Genomic DNA, 22,174 nt, shown 5'->3' on the forward strand with positions numbered 1-22,174 from the left:
CTGCCTCTGCACCTCGAACAGTTTAAGTGGGAGAAATGTAACCAAGGGAGGCAGAACCTCCCAGGATCTTATTAAAACAAAGCCCTCAGGAGTCTATGCAGCATCAGCATTATCTTAAAATGATCTGCAGAGATCAGTGAAATCATTAAGACATTGCTGTTTTGAGTGGCTTCTTGGGTGACAAGCCATTGCTCCACCGAGGCCTCTTGTGGTCACATGTGCAACAAGCAGGCCGTTTGAGGGGTACAAGCTGTAGGACCTGTGTGTACTTTTCATTTGATCATACTGTCTCCCCTTACTTTCCACGGGGTTAAAGATCAATAGTAGAATTACTGTTGTGGGAGATACTATTAATTTCTTGTACTATATTTGAGATGTTACTCTGCAGTCATGACCCAGTTATACAAGTTTAATTTGTTGTGATTGGTATCATATGTCCAAGGTAGAGTCTACTCAGAACATGAGTGGTAAAAGAAAACTCTTGGGGTGCCATTAGATGGTGTAGCAGACAGCTTCAGGTTTGCTGAGATGAACTTCTAGACCTGGCACACTTAATGGAGGAAGGGATTTATTGAAGCTTACAGATCCAGGGGAAATTCCACAATGGCAGAAGAAGCTGGCCTGCTTTCACAGGACCAAGCAGAGAGAGAGAAGCAGAAGCCAGAAAGCCAAAAGCCACATAGCACACTAGGCTCACTTCGCATGTCTGTAGATTGAAATCTGAATCCCACCACAACACCTTAAGATGCCCAGTGACACTGCCTCCAGCCAGGTGGCTGCAGATGCAAACTACAAAGTAATACTGAATATATTGGGGGCCATCTATTCAAACCACCACAGATGGTAATATGTTGGGTGATCCTTTGCTCAGGAATACTGAGACTCAAGCAGAGAGTACTGGGCATTGAGTCAGGAGGCTTGGGTTTTTGTAGGAGTATACCATTTCCCTGTGGACCCTGTTTACTTATAAAGTGAGAAGGTTGCATTTGATCTCTAAGGCTTCCTTCAGGTATGCTTCTTAGGGGCTAGAATATTGCATCAGGACCCTCCTGGGGCTTGTACTGTTTTCAGGGCCCAAAGGAACTGCCACATCCTTTTTTCCAAGGAGATAGGCTACCTTACCGCACAGAGCCCAGTAGCGCAGTGAGCCGTCCTGGGTGGCGAGGTGTCCTCACTGGGGACTGAGCCCAGGCTGTTTGTGGTGCTTGAAGGACCTGTGGATGATGCCGTCACTGTGGGCTTGGGGCTCTGGTTCTGGGTGGGCTTAGGACTCCTCAGGCTTGTGGCTCTTAAGTCTCAAGTTCTTGTCTACAGTTAGTAGTTGAAAAACATAAACATGAAAAAGGTTAAGTTATGAAAGGTTTTGAGAGTTGAGATTAGTGAAGAAAAGCAGAAAAGCTACCAAGCTGAGAAGAGAACCAAGGGAAAATCCACATGGCAACTTGAAACCATGTCTTTTTAATCAGTTTGGAATCCCATGGGGGAATGATCCTCATTGCCAAGTTCACTTTTTTTTTTAAACGGGCATGGTGGCACACACCTTTATTTATTTATATTTTTCTTTAAGAGCGACAGGCGGAAAGAGAAAGAGGGAGGGGGAGAGAGAGAGAGAAAGAGAGAGAGAGAGAGAGAATGGGCGCGCCATGGCCTCCAGCCACTGTAAATGAATTCCTGACACATGTGCCCGCTTGTGCATCTGGCTTACGTGGATCCTGGGGAATCGAGCCTCGAACCGGGGTCCTTAGGCTTCATTGGCAAGTGCTTGACCACTAAGCCATCTCTCCAGCCCACCAAGTTCACATTTATATGAAGAACCCTGGTTGACTGGTGGGGGTGGGGGCAGCGAGAGTGCAGATTCGAAAGAGCCAGCCCATGGGGACAAGCCTGGGCAAGGAGGAAGAGCCAGGAAGCTGCTCCTTATGTGTCTGGACTGAAGTTCTCTGCCAGGCTCTCCAGGGCAGGGCCACATCTGTGTTCTTGGGCCTGTGTCCCTACACTGACTACCTGCTAAAGAAAGCACCTTGCTCTTGCTCCTAACCGCTCTCACCAGAGGTAGAAGTCCTGCCACCTAGTAGTTGCCTACTCAGGAAGCTTGCCAGCAGCCGTCCACCTTCAGTACCGTTCTGTCTTTAGAGTCAGAGAACTTGGATCTATCTTCGAGGGTTGGAGAGATGGCTCAGCGGGTAAAGGCGCTTGCTTGTGAAGCCTGCTGGCCAAGGTTTGATTGCCAGTGCCTGTGGAAAGCCAGATGCACAAAGTGCTGCATGTGTCTGTAGTTCATCTGTAGTAGCAAGAGGTCCTGTGCGTGCGCGCGCGCGCACACACACACACACACACACACACACACACACACTCATTCTCAGATTCTCTCTCACTCTTTCACACATATAAATTAAAAAATATTTTAAAAATATTTTCTTAAGAATCAATACAACTACCAAGAAAATACATTTCATTTCAGCTGAATTTAATTTTGTAACTAATTAAGAATCTCTTCTATTGCCGCTTTAAGGCTTTTTGCTTTTATTGGTCCTTTGTTGTTTCCAACGCTAGTTCTGTCACGTTTTCACTCTGCTGGGAAGAGCTAGGATTTGTGGTCATCCTCTGACACTGCTGACCTCTAGTTTTACTGTGAATTAGGACTGAGTGTGACTAGCCCTCACCTGAGTGAGCATTCATCGTCCCACTCATAACACACTTCTTGGCCATACATACAGTTTGCTCAGTTTTATCTGCTGAAAATGGTGACATACCTTCTCCCTCCAGCCTTTCCCCTTGCTTTGCAAGGTCGAAGTTGTTGGTAGCAACAGTGGGCTCTGGGAAATGGCTACCCGGTCAGAGATCAGCAGTTTCCATGGATAGTCCTCAGGGAAACTAATACTTGCCTAATGGTAATTGCCTTTTACAAACAGTGTAATCACTAAGGGTGTTGTTTAGTCTATTTGGCCTGCTATAACATAATGCCTTATACCAGTGGCTTATAAACAACAAAAGTGTATTGTTTACAGTCCTGGAGGCTGGGAAGTCTAAGATCAAGGCAGCAGCAGATTGAGGCCCACTTCCTAGAAGGCGGCCCTCATAGAGCTGAGTTCAGAAGGTTCACAGAGACACCTTCTTGGCTGTGGGGTCACGTGGGGGAAGGGACATATTGGCTCTCTGGGGTCAGCCTCTTTTGTAACGGCACGAGGCGTTTTCATAGGGGTTCCTTTATGATCTGATAACCTCCCAAAGGCTCTCACACTAGCTGGTAGGAAGGTAAGTTTCAACATTAAGAGTTTGGGGGCAACATAAGCCTTCAGTCCATGATGGGTTCAAGAAGCAATTAAGTACCCCTCCTTCTTAGGCACTTTGGTGCCTTTCCAGACAGCACGTTTTCAGTTAGGACATAACTCAGGCATGCACCTCTTAAGCTTTTCCTCTTCCAGTAACACTGCTTAACTAACTGCTCAGACTTGAACTTGACATTTGGCACCATCTGTATTATCCCAACTCCACGATCCCATACTTGAGGAAATTATTAAATTCAAGTTTGCCCTACCCCTAGAAATATCTATAGACTCAGCATTACTAGTTTGATGTGGTAGCTTATGCTTATAATCTCAGCACTGGGAGGCTGAGGCAGGCTGGTAAGTGGGTTCAAAGCTACCTCGGACTACGTAGTGAGTTGCAGGTCCGCCTGGGCTACCATGTTCATGTCTCTTTCTCTCTCATTCACTCTCTCAAACACTCAAACACACAAGACCCCCCAAAAAATATATTCCTTATTTGTTCATCACCAATATTGTAATACTTACGGGCAAGTCCAGTTTATCTTTCCATCAGTTGTTGATTTAAAATTTTTTGGTTTTTCAAGGTAGGGTCTCACTCTAGCCCAGGCTGACCTGGAACTTACTATGTAGTCTCAGGTTGTCCTTTAACTCACTCCTACCTCTGCCTCCCAAGTGCTGGGATCAAAGGAGCATGCCACCATGCCAGCTCTTGATTTAAAATTTTTGCTCTAATTTCTGTCTTCCCGTTACTGATCTCCACCAAATTCTGTCTAAGCAAAAGACTTGGGTGTGCCCATTAGTCTGTGTCTGGTGGAATTGTTCTGTAGTTTGCTTCTTTTCTTTAGTCATGTTTTGGAAGCTTGTCTGTGTAAAAGATCCACATTCTTTCCAGTGCTTCAGTGTGCACATAAATTATGTGTTAGTTTAGCCTTTTCTCTATGAATGGACATTTACATTTCTTATATTTTTTAAAAAATTATTTTTTTGGTTTATTTTTTTAAGGTAAGGTCTCTGGTCCAGGCTCACCTGGAATTCACTATGGAGTCTCAGGGTGGCCTTGAATTCACAGAGATCCTCCTACCTCTGCCTCCTGAGTGCTGATATTAAAGGCGTGCGCCACCACGCCCAACTTAAAAATGTTTTAAAATGTATTTACTTGCATGTGCTTGCCAAGTTCTCTTGCTGCTGCAAATGAGTACCAGGTGCTGTACCATTTTTTGCATTTAGTTTTACATGGGTGCTGGGGAGTCGAACCCAGACTGGCAGGCTTTGCAAGCAAGTAGTTTTAACCACCAAGCCGTCTGCCTAACTTAGTTTCTTTTGCTTTTAGAAAAAATACTGAAATGAACATCCTTGGATATTTCTTTCTTAACATGTGCAAGTATATGTAAGCCAAAAGTTAGCATTTCTGGGACAAGATGAATATACATTTAAAGTTTAGTGGATGTCAACAGATCGTTTTACACAAGGAGAAAGTCAGATAGAGAGGACGAGAAGCCACACCCAGGAGAGGTTGCTTGAGTGGAGGGCCTGGCTGAGCCTGCTGGCATCATATCAAGGCGTCAGCACTGACACGATGCTCAAGCTCAGCCCTCTTTTACAAAAGAAGCAGATCAAAATCCATGTCAAAATCCACGTGGCTTGTGAGTGGCAGTGCTCCAGGGCAGCTGTGGATGCAGAAGCGCGGGGAGCTGTGGGGGGTGATAAGATTATTGCTGAGGTGTGGCTGTGTTGTGAATGGCTCTGCCCTTGAAAAATGAGAATTGAAGAACAGACTAAGCATAGATGTTTCTTTTTCTGAATGTAATATTTCTGTTTTTCTCTTCTATTTCTAGAAGGCCTTTGAGCCTTACTTGGAGATTTTGGAAGCTTACTCTACAAAAGCCAAGAATTATGTGAATGGGTGTTGCACCAAATATGAGCCATGGCAGCTAATTGCGTGGAGTGTCCTGTGTACCCTGCTGGTAGTCTGGGTGTATGAGTTTATCTTCCAGCCAGAGAGTAAGTATGCCGCCCTTCTGTAAAGGAAAAGTGGAGGGTCACTGGCCCTGGCATTCATGGCTCATGGGTCGGACTAATTTCTGTGGTTTAGTTCTGCTTTAAAAAATCCCTTTAAGTGGAAAATGGCACTTTGTATTCTGATTGGGTAACTGTTCTTGTCTATTTTATTTTACTCTTGCATCTGTAGCTTACACAGCACTCCTCAGGAATTAGTCATTGTAAAGAGTGGGGATTACAGGTGTAGAAGAACGTAAGCCCCTTTTTTTTCCCCCTTGGGGCTTCCTTTTCCCTAAAGGTGAGGTGAAATGTGGGAAGACACTCATGTGGCTGCCACTGCATTGAGCTCTGGGCATACCCGCATAATTCATGTAGGGTCTCTGTCCCCTAGAAGTTGAACTTCTGATGCCTTTGGACAAATCTAGTGACTCACAGCACCAGATAAACATGAGAGAAAGGAGGCCATTATCAGGTGCCTCAGAAGATGAGAACTCTGTCAATGATCTGCTTGTAAATGCCCCTGCCCCTTCCTAAGGTATAAGCCCCTTGCTGGCCCACTGTTTCTTCCCCACCTGGAACCCTAGGTGCTTACATGGGACTATAATTGTCTCCCCTCAGACTGTGTCTGGTAAGTTTGGTTGATTACAGTCCAAACAGTGGGTGTGGTGGGTACTGTGACTCCTACGCTCTTTCTCCACACTTACAGGGTGTCTTGAGTAACTTCCTTGTTAGAAGAAACAAGTCACTTTGAAGAGAATCAAGTCATTTCTCACTTCCTTGAAATCCTGCATTGCTTTGCTTCCCTAAGCGTCTGTTAGGGGCTCTTTAACTATACCTTTCTGCTTTTCTTTTCTTTCCCCAGGGGGGGAAAGTCAGTTTAAAAGTCAGTTTAGAAGCCACATTGTTTATCATCCTTCTACCATACAGCCATTGAGCTGTTTTAGAAACACTGCAGTTACAGCAGAGTAAGTGTCATAAAGCATGATAGCAGAGAGCCACACCGCTGTTTTAGAGTGGACACGAGAGTGACTCTCCTGCTGCACAGCATAGAGCCCTGCGCTTCAAGAGCCTGTCCTTAGCTCGTAGTCTTGCAAGGTTCTCTCATCAGTAGCCTTTCTGCGGTATGCATGGTTTGGAGGTTTTTCTTTCATTCCTATTTTCCTATCTTCCTCCCTCCCTCCCTCTGTGCGCCAGACTGCCATTACAAGTCAGGCCACCTTAGCCGGCTTTTTTTCTTTGTATTGTGAGGTGATATATCAATGTAGAGGGCTGTGTGTGTGGTGAATGACACTATTATTTATTTTGTGGTGCTGGAGATTGGTACTAGATGAATACTCTACCTTTGAGCTACACTCCAGCCTGTTAGTTAAACCACTATTTTTTATTTTTTTATTTTTTTTTGTTTTTTTGAGGTAAGGTCTCACTCTAGCCCAGGCTGACCTGGAATTCGCTATGGAGTCTCAGGGTGGCCTCGAACTCACAGCAATCCTCCTACCTCTGCCTCCCGAGTGCTAGGATTAAAGGTGTGTAGGGGCTGGAGAGATGGCTTAGCGGTTAAGCGCTTGCCTGTGAAGCCTAAGGACTCTGGTTGGAGGCTCGGTTCCCCAGGTCCCACGTTAGCCAGATGCACAAGGGGGCGCACGTGTCTGGAGTTCGTTTGCAGTGGCTGGAAGCCCTGGCGCGCCCATTCTCTCCCTCTCCCTCTATCTGTCTTTCTCTCTGTGTCTGTCGCTCTCAAATAAATAAATAAAAAATGAACAAAAAAATATTTTTTTAAAAAAAGGTGTGTGCCACCATGCCCGGCAAGTTAAACCACTTTTTTTAAGTGTTCAGTTCAGTGGCGTTCACTTTGCTGTACAACTCCACATCCATCCACCCCCTGAACTTCATTACCACCCTAAGCTGCAGCTGTCTTTCATAGAATACCACGTGCTAACAGTTGGTGCCACTGGCCCTTCTGAAGCTGTCTTTTCCATGTTTGGTGGCGCACATCTGCAATCCCAGCTCTTAGGAGGCTGAGGCAAAAGGGTTGTGAGTCTGAAAGCAGTCTGGCTATTACATAAACCTGTCTCAAGATTGAGAAAAATCCCCCAAACTCTCCATTCCCTTAGCCTTTGGAAACCACCATTCGGGGCACTTTCCTTGTCAAGGTGGTTCTGTTAGGAAGCCAGACTGATGTTAGCACTGTGGAAGTTTTGCATTTATTTGTTATGGTAGTAATAACTCAGGTATTTAAAAATTAATCAACAATAACTTAGTCATTTTAAATATTGTGTACAGCCTGCTATTTTGAAGTCTGTGCATTGTGGAAGGCTAAGTGGATCTAGTCACATCCACTGCCCCAGACTCTTGGCGCTTTGCTTTCCGGTATCAGCTTGCTCGGCCATGCATTTGGCGTAACTGGTAGAAGGAGCGTGGCCATCGTAGGTCCAAGTACTTTGCTTACTTGCTGCTCCAAGTATTAATTTCTCATGAGATGTGTATTATTAAGATAGGCCATCTACATCTCTGGGTAGGATACTAAGCCATATATATTTTTTTCCTCTTCAAAAGCAGTTCATGCTCACTGTAGAAAACTTAGACAATATGGATAAGCCATAGAGAACAATTCAACTTACTACCAAAGGATACCACTAATTGTGGTGTCTGTGTGTAAACTTAGTTAGGTTGACTCATGCAAAATAGAGTTTTTTTGTTTGTTTGTTTGTTCTTTTGTACTTATATTTTTTGTTTCTTTTGGTTTTTGAGGTAGGGTTTCACTGTAGCCCAGGCTGACCTGGAATTCACTATGTAGTCTCAGGGTGTCCTCAGACTCATGGTGATCCTCCTACCACTGCTGGGATTAAAGGTGTGTGCCATCATACCTGGCTGCAGATTGCTGGAGAGATGGCTTAATGGTTAATGTGCCTGTCTATAAAGCCTAACAACCCAGGTTTAATTCCCCAGTATACATGTAAAGCCACATGTACAATGGTGCATGCATTTGGAGTTTGTTTGCAGTGGCTGGAGGCCCTGGCACACCCATTCTCTCTATCTCTCTTCTCTCTCTCTCTGCTTGCAACTAAATAAATAAAAATATTTTTTAAAATAGGTGAATATTGACAGTTCATTTAACTAAACACATACACTTGATGTTGGGCTCTGAAAGGCCCAGGCGTGAGGCCTAATGGAACTTCCTGAGCCTAGCTAAATAAAGTTTGGCGACCTGTCTCTGGCCAGCTAGGACTCAACAAGACGCCTAATGGCTTCTGGCCTGCCACTTCTGTGTGGTAATTGTAATTACCATTTCAATAGTTAGAGTTCATTATTGGCCCTTATCTCTGCCCCCATCCAAAAATTCCCGCCTTCGTCCCCAACATGATATAGGCAACCGCTCAGAGTAATAAAGCGAGTTGTTTCTGTGAGTTCCTGCATCGAAAAGACTCCCGACTCAGTGTGGTTTTTCTCCGGTGGCCAGGAGAGGTTTCTGAGTCGTCCGACGCTCATCATCCTTCTCAACCCCTGGGGAGGAACCAGCAGGCCTGGTCCTTCCCTTGGCACTACCTGAGCGGGAAGGAGCCCCGCAACTCAATTTTTATTTTGTAACTGACAAATGAAATTTCGGACACAGATTAGAATGTCATTCCTCCATAATCTAGGCATGATAGATCAGGCCTGTAATTCCCACACTCAGGAGGCGGAAGTGGATGCCATCCTTGGGCTACATAATGAGATTCTAGGCAAGCCTGGGCCACAGTGTGAGATCCTGTCTCAAAGTAAATACATAAAGGAAAATTTAAAATTGGGGGCTACTTTGATGAAATTGCTCTGAGAGAAGTGTGCTGTGTATATGTGAACAATCTTAGCATATTGCACAAGAGGAGTCTCTGGTGTTAAATCTGGCCGATCTTTGGGCTTTGACTCTCCTCCTGAGGTTAGAGGATAATTTTGGGACAAAGGGTAGAGATCGGAGGAAGTAAGACTGGCAGCAGCAAGAATGTAGGCCAGGGTTATCAGCTCGGAGGTGCTCTGTCTTCCCTAATTCTCTGATTATCAGCTCATAGCTTCCTTCTTCGTATGCCAGTGTTTTTGTTGTTGCTTTTGTTGTGTTTTCGAGCTAGGGTCTCACTGTAGCCCAGGATGACCTGGAATCCACTCTGTAGTCTCAGGGGCCTCGCCCGTCTCAGCGTTGGCTTTAACTGCCAGGCTGTCTGCGTAGTTCTTCACGGAAGTAACTTCGTGCTGGAGGAGGAGTGAGCAGTCAGTGTCTTGTGCTGCGCTTTGGGCAGCAGCTCTCTTGGCCTGTGTCCTCACGGTCAAGCAGGCATAATGGTGCTTGTCTTAATGAGACACTGAGGCAGGTAGGTGTCCTTTCTGTGAAAGCATTTGTAGTGAAGTCGCATGATTTGCTTTTGCATTGGTGCTTCCTATTTTAGCTTTAAATGTTTTTAAATAAATTTGAGGGGCTGGAGAGATGGCTTAGCAGTTAAGGTGCTTGTCTCCAAAGCCAAAGTACGCTGGATCAATCCCTAGGACCCACATAAACCAGATGCACAAGGTGGTGCATGTGCCTGGAGTTTACTTGCAATAGCTGGAGGCCCTAGTGAGCCTATTCTGTCTCTCTCAAGTAAATAAATAAAAAAAAAATATAAAAAATAATAAATAAATTTGAGGGCTAGAGAGATGATTCCACAGTTAAGGTGCTTGCCTGCAAAGCTTAAAGACCCAGGTTTGACTCCCCAGAACCCACGTAAGCCGGTTGCACAAGGTCATGCATGTGCATAAGGTCTGGAGTGCTATTGCAGTGGTTGGAGGCCCTGGCATGCCAATTTCCTTTCTCACACTCTCATAAAAAATAAATTTGAAATTAAAAATACATATAGTTTGTTTTGTTTGAGACTAGGTGTTGCTATGTGTTCAGGCTAGCCTTGAACTCACTTTGTAGCCAAGAATGATTTCGAACCCCGGAACCTCCCAACCTCCCTGTTTACTTCCCATGTGCTGGGATTACAAGCAAATGCCCCACACCCTTGAGGCTTTTGCTTCTAGAATGATCGCTTTAGGTCACATGGTCTTTTCACCTTTAATTCCTCCATCACTGGCTGACCCTGCATTTTGTCATTTTTGACCATCCTATTTTATTCTTATAACCTTAGTGAGCCTGTTGATATATTTTAGGCGATTAGCCTAGTTGGTTGGTTGTTAGCTTTCTTGCTTATTAATTACATCATCTATTAGAGGAGGAAGGGATTTTGAATCTTTATTCCTGTGATGTTAGAGATAATTGACTTACAATATTCAGCATTGTAACATCTAAAAATGTTAGGAAGAATGGGTATAGTAGGCCACACCTTTGTGGGTTTTTTTTGGTTTTTCGAGGTAGGGTTTCACTCTAGTCCAGGCTGACCTGGATGGAATTCACCATGTAGTCTCAGGCTGGCCTGGAACTCCTGGTGATCCTCCTACCTCTGCCTCCTGAGTGCTGGGATTAAAGCGTGTGTCAACACGTCTAGCTAGGTGGGTCGTACCTTTAATCCTAGTACTAATAAGGTCAAGGTAAGAGGATTGCTATGAGTTTGAGGCCAGCTTGAGACTACATAGTGAATTCCAGGTCAGCCTTTACTAGAGTGAGACCCTACCTTGAGAAACAAACAAAAAAATTTAGGAGGCTTTTTTTTGTTTTGAGGTAGGGTCTCACTGTAGCTCAGCCTGACCTGGAATTTACTATGTAGTCTTAGGGTGGCCTTGAACTCACAGTGATCCTCCTATCTCTATTTCCCGAGTGCTGGGATTAAAGGCCTGTGCCACCACGCCTGATTTTTTTTTAAGTTAATCCCCCCCTTTTTTAAAAATTATTTTATTTGAGAGAGAGAAAGAAGCGTGCGTGCGCACACACACACACACACACACACACACACACACACACACAGAATGGGCACACCAGGGCCTTCAGCCACTACAAACTCCAGACGCATGCACCACCTTATGCATCTGGCTTATGTGGGTCCTGGGGAAATGAACATTGGTCCTTTGGCTTTGCAGGCAAGTGTCTTAACTGCTAAGCCATCTCTGTAGCAGGAAGAATTTTTATTGTATAAGATGCTATAAATGAGAAGAGGATGTAGTTAATTTATGTAAAATAAGATCTTAAAATTAAATTTAAAAAAATTTAATGTATCTTATTTATTTGAAAGAGAGAGAAAGAGTCAGATAGAGAATGGGTGAGCCAGGGCCTCCAGCTACTGCAAATGAACTCCAGATGCTTGCACCCCCTTGTGCATCCTTAGGCTTCACAGGCAAGCGCCTTTAACTGCCAAGCCATCTCTCCAGCCCTGCAAAACAAAATTCTAGCTTTGTATTACAGTGTGTAGAATAGGACTAGAAGGACATACTTGGAAATGAAATGTACCCACAAACAATTTTTCTTCCTGGTCTGTGTGTTCCTGGGTTGGCTCTGTCGCAGCTTGCAGAGTGTTGATTGGGTGAGGAAGGACAGTGTCACCTAAGCAAACAAGGCAGCAAGGATATAGGTGTCTCAGTACGAATGTGAGTTTAGACAAGTCTGTGGGGAGCAGACCTGAGATTGCAGTGCCCAGGCGTCCTAGGTATGCAACGAGGTTCGTATTAAACTCATGCTATGGACCCAAGGTGGTCTAGGGCCTCTGAGGAGCATGTGGATAACATAAAATCCGTTACTTTTGCTATCTCGGGTGTGGTGGCGCACGCCTTTAATTCCAGCACTGGGGAGGCAGAGGTAGGTGGGTCACTGTGAGTTTGAGGCCACCATGAGACTCCATAGTGAATTCCAGGTCAGCCTGGCTAGAGTGAGACCCCACCTTGAAAACAAAAATGAACAAACAATCTTGTTCTGCTCTCTCCCTGGTCTTTCCTGTGCTTGAGCAAGTTCTGATTCTCAGTTGCTTTCATGTCACTCTTGGATGGATGCCTGGAAAGCCATCTAGACCTTCTTGCAGAGTTGGTTTAGATGTACTCATTGTGAAGAATTAAGAGGCCTATCAGCTTGCGGAGACACATGTATTCATAATTACTATAATTATAGGCTCATAATTTTCTGTCCTTTGTGCTGCCTGACAGAGTGGACATGATTTTCAGGTTCTTTTGAGGTCCAGAAAATATTGTCAGGGTCTTTGTTGAATGAGAGACAGCAGCGTAGTTCCTGGAAAAAAACATGAGCGAGTCATTGGGGTAAGGGCAGAGAGATCTGGAACACTTGAGATCGCCTGGAACACCTGTCATTTAACCCAGCCACTCTGCTTTTGGGAATTAGCTGTGAGCATGGTGCATGGATGAATGCAGTGGTGTGTGTGGCAAGGTCATTGACCTCAGTGGTTTGTAATAGCAAGTGCCTGCGACAACCCAAGTCCCTTTGAGAGGGGCTGCGGAACAGACTAGAGCACACCCCTCGGTGGGACGGCGGCAGCCACGGGAGAGAAGCCCGGGCCTCTTCCTGCTGCGCGGACAGGCCCGTGGCGGTGCCAGCAGGCTGCTTTGTGTGGGACACTGAGAAAAAGAACTTACTGTTATTCTTATGTATGTCAAGAGTGTGTGAGAAACTACAGCGTTTATCTGAGGGCCAGATGACACCTACCTATGAGGTAAATGGCAGCAAGAAAACACCCTGCTGTGTTTATTTCCTAAACGTTTCGGGGGCTGGAGAGAGGGCTTATCGGGTAAGACTCTCCTTCAGTTTGGCTCACCAGGACCCACGTACAGCTAGATGCACAGTGTGGTGCGTGCATCTGAAGTTTGTTCCAGTGGCTAGAGGCCCTGTCATGCCTATTCTTTCTCGAATCTGCCCTTTTCTTCTTTTCTTATGAACAAAAATTAAAAGTTTGGGTCAGTCACATAAGTATATTGTGTATTCAAAAAAATGAATAAATGAAACTCTTCCTGTGATGGGGAAGTAAAGATGTAAGACACTAATGACTGCATCTATTGACTAGTAGGTTGTAGCCATGGACATTTATGTGCATGACAGAACTGTCTATTTCTTGTAGGTTTGTGGTCAAGGTTGAAAAAGAAATGCTTCAAGCTCATCAGGAAGACGCCCTTCATTGGCCGCATGGTAGGTGCGGCCTGTGCTGCTCTCCTGTTCAACGTGCCCGGCCTGGCCGTTCCCAGAGGAGGAGCAGTTTTGTTCCTCACCTTTGTGGGGCACTGGGCAATGTTTAGAGACAGTTTGGGTTGTCCCAGCTCTGATGGCAGACTCCTGGCATCTTGTGGGTAGATGTCAGGGATGCTGGGACACATCCTACAGTGCATAGGATGGCACCATAGCCAAAGACTTACCTGGGCTCAAGATGCCAAAGGACCAAGTTTGAAAAACCTTGATTTAATAACCCTTTTTCCACATAGTTGGCCGAAGGAGAGAGGAGCTCTGGGCTGGAAGGACCTGTAGTTAGAAAACCTGCTGTGAAGTGTTACGTGCTGTACAGCAGTATTCGGCTGGCCTGAATTTAGATATTTGTATTTATCTAGGAATTAAGTCGGGCTAACCACCTTTCTGTAAAGGGCTAGATATGGAACACTTTCAGACTCTGGGCCGTATTTTTGCTGTCACAGTAAGAGGAGGCCAGGTTAAAGAATGAATCTGGCTATGTCACAAAAACAGGAAAACAGGTAGGCCAGCTAGTTTGCTAATCCAGGCTTAGGCTTGTAAAGAGAGAACACAGCTCGGGTCTGCCCTTTGCACTGTTTACCGTGGAGTCGCTGTCTCCCGGGTGCCCTCTCTGCTGTCACTTGCTGGGCTGGGATCAGATAATCCCTCACCGAGTGTCCTGAGGGTTCTTTATCTGGGGATGATAAGCAGGGCCTGCTCCTTGCAAGCCCGGGAGAAGGCAGCTGAGTCCTTGGTGTCCTCTTGTCCCCAGCACCTGCCCTGTCCCTTACCTTCCCTTTGGTCTTTCCCAACGTGACTTGCTTTCCAGTTTTCCTTCCCTTGTGGCTTTTGGTTCCCGGGGGTGGGGTGGGGGGGGAAGGGTGCTTCTGGGGGTAGGCCGTCCCACAACGATAGAAGGACTTTCCCCTTCTTCCTGTCCTCACCCTTTTTACTTTTCTCCTTCACTGTCAATATTTTGTTACGTGTTTGTTTGTTTGTTTGTTTGTTTTTACAGTGCTGGGGATCAAATCCAGTGTCTCCTGCATGCGAGGCAAGCACTCTACCACTGAACTGCATTCCCAGAGAAATATTTTTGTTGTTGGTGGTGGTAGTGGTGGTACTAGGGCTTGAACCTGGGATCTTACACATTCTAGGCAGGTGCTCTTTCACGTGGAATGTTCCACTTGTTGAGGTTTATCGGTGGTGGTGTGTTGATGGTGTTGGTGGTGGTGGTGGTGGTGGTGGTCATTGAACACAGAACCTACACATTCTGAGTAGGAGCCCTACCACTGAGCCACTTCCAAGCACCTCAAAATACTTGAGGCAGAAAAGTGCTAGGGGTCCCGGACCCACTCTTAAACTTATGAGCTTACAGATTGGCATGTCTGTGGAGATCGTCTAGCTGCCTGCGTTGGTCAGGAGCAGACCGGAGGCTTCGTGTGACTGTGTGTGTGCTTGCGTGTACGCACTTGTGTGCATGTCGCTTCCTCACTTTGGAGCACTTCCTCAGCCCTCGGTATTCTGCTGCTTTGCTGGGAATACCATAGTAAGCAAAACCAAGTCCTTCCTCTTATGGAACTTGCCTTTTATAGAAAAGAAACAAGTGAACCCATAAAAACTTCATTAGCAATAAATTTAGGGATGAGATGGAGATAGGCATTTGAAGTGAGAAAGTAGTGGATGTGCTTTTTAAAACTATTTATTTGAGAGAGAGAGAATGGGCACGGCAGGGCCTCTAGCCACTGCAGACGAACTCCAGATGCATGTGCCCCTTGTGCACCTGGCTTATGAGGTTCCTGGGGAATTGAACCTGGGTCCTTTGTAGGCAAGTGCCTTAACTGCTAAACCATCTCTCCAGCCCTGTACTTTATAATTTTAATTTATTTTTTGTGTTTTTGAAGTGGGGTCTTGCTCTGGCCCAGGCTGACATGGGACTAACTATGTAGTCTTAGGGTGGTCTTGAACTCATGGTGATTCTCCTACCTCTGCCTTCCGAGTGCTGAGATTAAAGGCGTGCACCACCACGCCCAGCTTTCCGTCCCTGTACTTTTTAATACTCCTCTCAGTGGTATTGTGGCCCATTTTCTTTCTCGAAGCTGAGTAATCTGTGCACAAGTGCCCAGCTTTCGTCGTATCTTCTGTGGTGTGGTTGCTGTATGGGCAGCAACTTAGAAAATATCTCTGTGCCCACAGCATGCCTCAGTGCTGTCTAGTAGTGTGGGCTCTTGTGCCTGCCAGTGCTGATGTGCTTTAGAGGAGTGGCTTTCCTGAGGGCCACAGGACAGTCCTTTCTGAAAACAGGCACAATGTCGCATCTCCTTCAGAAGGAGTGACCCTTCTTCTTCCTCCTGTGAAGCAGCTAGCGAGATGGTGTAACTGGCTTCTCCACTCTAGGCTTCTTGGTAACTTTGTCTCTTTTTTACCTCTGGAGATTCAAAGAGAATTGGAGAAGACCAAGGAGAATGTCAGCAAGTACATGGCGTTCCTGAAGGTGGACAGAGAGTATGTGAAGACGCTGCCTGCGCAGGGGCTGAGCCCGGCCGCCGTTCTGGAGAAGCTTAAGGAGTACAGCTCCATGGGTAAGCCACTCCTGCGGGGCGCCGTCTCTCCCGTGCCCCCGGTTAGTGGCAGCCAAGGTCACAGGTCGTTCCATATTTCAAAGAGGATGTATAATAAAACATGAAATACAGAGTCATGGCAAAATTATGATATCTCTGTTTAGGCACAAAAGAAAGTTTAAAAAAATCGCCATAATTCCACCATCAAAAATGACCACAAGTACTTGAAGGACTTAGGCAGGAGGATTACTGTGAGTTTCAGGCCTGTGTGGACCACATAGTGAGTACCAAGCCAGCCTGGACTGCATAGTGAAATGTTACCTCAAAATAAATAAATAACCAAGCTGGGCATGGTGGCTGACACCTTTAATCCCAGGAGGCAGTGGCAGAGGTAGGAGGATCACCATGAGTTCAAGACTACCCTGAGACTACATAGTGAATATCAGGTCAGCCTGGGCTAGAGTGAGACCCTACCTCAATAAACCAAAAAATTAAAAAACAGACTGTGTGTTGGGTCATGCCTTTAATCTCAGGACTTGGGCGGCTGAGCTGGGAGGATAACTGTTGAGTTTGAGGACAGTCTGGGATACAGAGTGAGTTCTAAGTCAGCTTGACATAGAGTGAGACCCTGTTTCAAAAAATGAAAGAGGGCCGGGCGTGGTGGCACACACCTTTAATCCCAGCACTCGGGAGGCAGAGGTAGGAGAATCACTGTGAGTTCGAGGCCACCCTGAGACTCCGTAGTGAATTACAGGTCAGCCTGTGCTAGAGTGAGACCCTACCTGGAAAAACCAAAATAAATAAATAAATAAATGGGGGTCTGGGGAGATGGCTTAGTGGTTTAAGTGCTTGCTTGCAAAGCCTTCCAGTCGAGGTTCAATTCCCTAGTCCCCACATAAAGCCTGGTGCAAAGTAGTACATGCGTCTGGAGTTCGTGTAAGTGGCTGGAGGCCCTGGAGTGTCCATTCTCTCCCTCCCCCCTTATTGCAGAGTTAGTGAGGGTGGGTTAGGGAGCTCAGCTGATAAAGTTATTGCTTTGCAAGTGTGAGGGTGTAAGTTTTAGTTAGACCCCAAGAACCTGTGTGAAAATGCTGGGCCTGGTGACATGCATTTATAGTCCCAGTGCTGGGGAGGTAAGAGACAGGAGGGCCTCTAGGGCCAGCCAGCCAGTCCAGCCTGATTAGGCAAGTTCCAGACCATTGAGTGACCCTGCCTCCAAAAAAGTAGTCAAGTGTTGCTGAGGATGAGACCTGAGATTGTGCTCTGGCCTCCACACCATGCATACACACAACACACACACACACACAGAACAGATTTTAAAACTTGAACACAGAATATGTGTAGAGCTAGGTGACCTGTGTCCTGTCTGTACCTGTAGAGATGACGTGCCTTTGCTGCATAGCTCATGACGTCAGTGTCACTCCGCATGTGCACGGCCACTGCGGGAAGGATGAACGCACCATTAGCTTAACGTTCAAGGGTGTACCCCTAGAATTGGTCTGCATTCACATCTGAGTTTGCACTTGAATTGTGACTATGGGAGTCTTGACCTTCCAATGGCCCAGTTTATCCCTATAACCTCTGCTTCCCTGAAAGGGTGGTAATGGGGTTGCTTGGGATCATACACAGAAAGGCGTGCGTGTTGTACCTGGCATATGGCAATACAGTAGGTGGTCAGTAACTGTTGGCTGTTCCTGCTCTTACTACTGTAAACATGCACGTTTCATGCTGGCTAATGTCCCACAAAGATTGTGAACAGACTTAATAGCTTGACGTCAACTGAGACTCTGATTTCTTGCGTCCTCCATCTGTTGCTCACACCGTCTGTGGCCTCTGCTCATTTGTCAGCGCTCCCAGGGTGACATTGCTACGGCACCGAGAACAAAGGAGCTGCTGCTTTCTAATCTGTTCTACTCATGGACCTCCCTAGGGTCCAGTTCAGCATACCACACTACATTGTGACAGTTTTTAAAGTTTTTTCTTGAGCGCTGTGGAATCCTTGATATTGGATAGAAGAGAATTAGATACAGTCTAGGATGTGAGGCTGCGGCCGGCCGAGGCTAGCATCCTGAGACCGGTGTCGTCAAGGTTCCCGTGAGTAGGAGGCTTTCCTGTCCTCGCATTCCTCTTGTGTTGCAGTCTGTATTTTCAAGTGCATAGATTTTTAAACCATGGTCCGCTTTGCTCTCCAGCACAGTCAAAGACCAAGAGGCGGAAGCACCTGTCCTTGAGCCTGCTGACCACAGTACAGGGCAGAGCAGTGCCCTTTAAGGAGTGAACCACGGCCGAGAGGGAGGGGCTCGCCTGTGCCTTTGCTGCTTAGCCTCTGCTTTGCTGGTAGAGTCGGAGGTCTGCTGTGAAGGGCCAGAGAACCAGAGAACCGGTGCACTTCTCAGTCAGTGTGGTTCTGTGGCAGTTTCCCCACAGACCACTTTGAAAGGGGGCAGTCTTTTATAGAAAAGGACTTGAGACACCACCCCAGCTGGCTTGTTGGTACAGATGAGTCTGGGAAGCAGGAATACTTCTGGTGGGGAGCCTGGCCTTAGCCTTGTCCCAGGGTTGACTGTGCCTGCTTTTGGCCCAGGAGGCACGCTGTTTCTCTGCGGGTTTCGAGGCTTGGCTGAAGGGTGTGGTGCTGGGTCTTGGAGCTCCTCCCCAGCACACTAGCACACTTGGCCTGGGCTCCAGCTCTGGGCTTATGTACTAAGATCGCACACTTTGGTTCTTCTGTGAAGCTCTGCTTACAGCAGTTCCTGCATTTCTAGATTGGATGGTTCCCATTGCTGGTCGAAATCACCTTACCCAGAGCAGCTTGTGGGAAAAGGAGGAGGATTTTAGTTTACTGGCTCGAGGGGAAGCTTCGTGATGGTAGGGAAAATGATGGCATGAGCAGAGGGTGGACATCACCCCCTGGCCCACATAAGGTGGACAATAGCAACAGGAGAGTGTGCCAAACATTGGCAAGGGGACACTGGCTATAATACCCATAAGCCCACCCCTAACAATACACTCACTCCAGGAGGCCTTAGTTCCCAAATCTCCATCAACTGGTACCTAGCATTCAGAACACCTAAGTTTATGGGGGACACCTGAATCAAACCAGCACAGATGGGGGAGGAAAAGGAGGGAGCCAGTGCAGGAGGGTCACTCAGTCCTGTAGAGAAGAGGGAATATGAGAAGGCAAAGGGCAGCTCTTCTGCCCAGAGAGGCAGTCCAGGCTGAGGGAGTGTCCTATGTGTCCTTATCTTTCATGCCTCTGTTGACCATAATGACGGTCTGTTACCTTTATTGTGCTGTGGTAGGTCTTTATTGAAACTCTTTCTTTCTCCATATAAACACATCAGGATTCCACTCAACTGATTTTTTTTCTCTTGTTCCCTGAGGAGGGGGGGATTCTTTCAAGTCTCTCTCTCTCTCTCTCTCTCTCTCTCTCTCTCTCCCCCTCTCACTTATTTTTTTGGGGTTTTCTGAGGTACGGTTTCACTCACTCTAGCTCAGGCTGACCTGGAATTCACTATGTAGCCTCAGGGTGGCCTCGAACTTTCAGCAGTCCTCCTACTTCTCCTCCAGAATGCTGGGATTCAAGGCTTGCGCCACCACACCTGGCTGTAGTTTTGTCTTACATATTTTTTTTTAAAGATTCTGAGGAAAAAGTGATAGAGGAGTGCTCGACACTGAAACATCTCTATCACACCTTCCAAGGCTTAGGGTCCTTTGTGGAAGAGGTGGCAGAAAGAATATAAGAGCCAAAAGAAGGGTTGGACTGCTTACAATGCACTCTTCCAGACACAAAATGGCCTGAATATCCATGACCTCACAGCACCTATACTATCTACACAAGACCATCATAATAAAAGGGTATGGTGACAACAAAAATAAAAGAGAGACTGATTGAGAGGGCGAGGGTATATGATGGAGAGTGGAGTTGTGAAGGGGAATGTGGGGGAAGGGAGGGAATTACCATACACTTTATTATCTATAATTATGGAAATTATAAATAAAAAATAAAATTTAAAAAAGAGATGGATGGCAAAAAAAATTTTTTTTTAATTTTTTTTTGTTTATTTATTTGAGATAGAGAAAGAGAGAGAGAGAATGGGTGTGCCAGGGCCTCCAGCCACTGCAAACGAACTCCAGACGCATGCGCCCCCTTGTGCCTCTGGCTAATGTGGGTCCTGGGGAATTGAGCCTTGAACTGGGGTCCTCAGGCTTCACAGGCAAGCGCTTAACTGCTAAGCTATCTCTCCAGCCCAAAAATTTTTTTAAAAATTTTTATTTATCAGTGAGAGGGAGAGAATAGGCACACTAGGGCCTCTAGCCACTGCAGATGAACTCCAGATGCATGTGCCACCATGTGCATCTGGCTTAAGTGGGTTCTAGGGAATTGAACCTGGGTCCTTTGTCTTCACAGGCAAATACCTTAACTGTTAAGCCATCTTTCCAGCCCCAGTTTTGTCTTTTTAAAAACCTGTCTTCCAGAGGTGCCTGCTTGCTGACTTAAGTGATGTTACCTTTCTCTGCAGATGTCTTCTGGCAAGAAGGGAAGGCCTCGGGAGCCGTGTACAATGGGGAGCAGAAGCTCACGGAGCTGCTGGTTCAGGTGAATGGGGGGGGGGCGGGGGAGCCCACAGATGCTGTGCCAGTTCCTGTGACCTCACTCTTCTTTCTTTCCGTTGTTCTTGTAGTAGTGATCATCACGGGCCAGGGAGATGGCTTTGTGGAGATATAAAACCTGCTGGCACAGGTTCAATTCCCCAGCACCCACATGAGTTGGATATAAAGTGCCATCTACATCTGTGCTCCCTACATGTGCCAAGCTCATAGGCCAGCTGGTTTGACATGCAGTTTGCAGTCTGGCTGTTAAGAGACCCTGTCTCAAAGAAGGTGGATCATAGACACCTCAAGGTTGTCCTCGGTCCTCCACACATGTGCCAGAGCATGTTCACCCCCTTCACACACAAATAAGTGAAATTTTTTTTAAAAAAATTGCTTAAAGAAAGCTGTTACTGAAATAATACCATAGTTATAAAGTTTCTCTTCACCAGACAAGTGAGTATCAGACATCGTCTGTGAGAAAGTGAAATGTTCCTTGTGTCTCTTAACTTTACAAAGCTCTGCGAAGAAGAAGGCGGACTGCTAGAGGAGTCCTCTACTTTGGGTTGTTAGTGATAGGACAGGCTTCGTTGATAAAGACGGTGAGGGCCCCTGGGTCGTGAAATCCTCTGTGTGCACAACCCAGGCTGGGCTGTGGGCTCGCCGTGTGCTGACTTTGTGATGTTCTTTAGCTTTTTCCATTTTTCATCAAACTTATTTTCAAAACATTTTATTTTTACTTATGTATTAAAGAGAGAGAGAGAGAGAGAAGGCACAATAGGGCCTCTAGGCACTACAAACAAACTCTAGATGCATGTGCCACCAGGTGCACCTGGCTTACATTGGATCTGGAGAATCAAAGCTGGGCCCTTAGGCTTCAGAAGCTAGAGCCTTAACCACTAAGTCATCTCTCCAGCCCAAACTTTTATTAATTTTTAATTAATTAATTAATTTGATAGAAAGAAAGAGGCAGATAGAGAGAGAAAGAAAATGGACATGCCAGGGTATCTAGCCACTGCAAACAAACTCTAGACGCATGTGCCACCTTGTGCATCTGGGCTTATGTAGGCACTGGGGAATTGAAACTGGGCCCTTTGGCTTTGCAGGCAAATATCTTAACCACTAAGCCATCTCTCCAGCCCCCAAATTTATTTATTTTTTATTTATTTGAGAGGAGAAAGAGGGGGAGCGAGAGAATGGGTACACCAGGCCCTCTAGCCACTGCAGACAAGCTCCAGATGCGTGTGCCCCCTTGTGCATCTGGAGAGTCAAACCTGGATAATTTGGCTTTGCAGGCAAGTGCTTTAATTATTAAGCCATCTCTCCAGCCCCCAAATTTATTTTTTAAAGTTGCTTCTTCATCCCATGTAATTGGGGTTGGACTGGTAGTACCCGAGGCCTCTGCATTCGTGATTAGAAAACTTGAGCACACCTTAGTGGGGTAGGTTTCAGTTTTGTTGTTTGCTGCAGCACGGTGCCAGGCACAAGGCAGCCGAAGGAGGGAAGGCAGGGCTTATTTTGGCTCACTCTTCGACGGTAGAGTTTATCTTGACAGGGAGGCCATGGTTGGCAGGAGCCTAAGGCCGCTGGTCACGGACCTGCAGTCAGTCAGGAGGCAGGGAGGCTCAGCTCCCTTTCTCTCTCCTCTAGTTCAGGAC

General features: G+C 46.3%; 1 protein-coding gene across 3 annotated transcripts in view; it reads left to right on the forward strand.

Moving 5' to 3' along the window:
• Positions 1–22,174, forward strand: part of Sgpl1 (sphingosine-1-phosphate lyase 1) — a 61,853-nt gene that overhangs the window by 19,838 nt on the left and 19,841 nt on the right. For all 3 annotated transcript variants that reach the window (XM_045137556.1, XM_045137554.1, XM_045137555.1), the window contains exons 3-6: positions 5,105–5,270; positions 13,265–13,332; positions 15,797–15,944; positions 20,447–20,523. In XM_045137556.1, the coding sequence (XP_044993491.1) occupies positions 5,105–5,270; positions 13,265–13,332; positions 15,797–15,944; positions 20,447–20,523 (459 nt within the window). The remainder of the gene's footprint in view (positions 1–5,104; positions 5,271–13,264; positions 13,333–15,796; positions 15,945–20,446; positions 20,524–22,174) is intronic.

The sequence above is a fragment of the Jaculus jaculus genome, chromosome 18, assembly GCF_020740685.1.
Source record: "Jaculus jaculus isolate mJacJac1 chromosome 18, mJacJac1.mat.Y.cur, whole genome shotgun sequence".
Lineage (NCBI taxonomy): Eukaryota > Metazoa > Chordata > Mammalia > Rodentia > Dipodidae > Jaculus > Jaculus jaculus.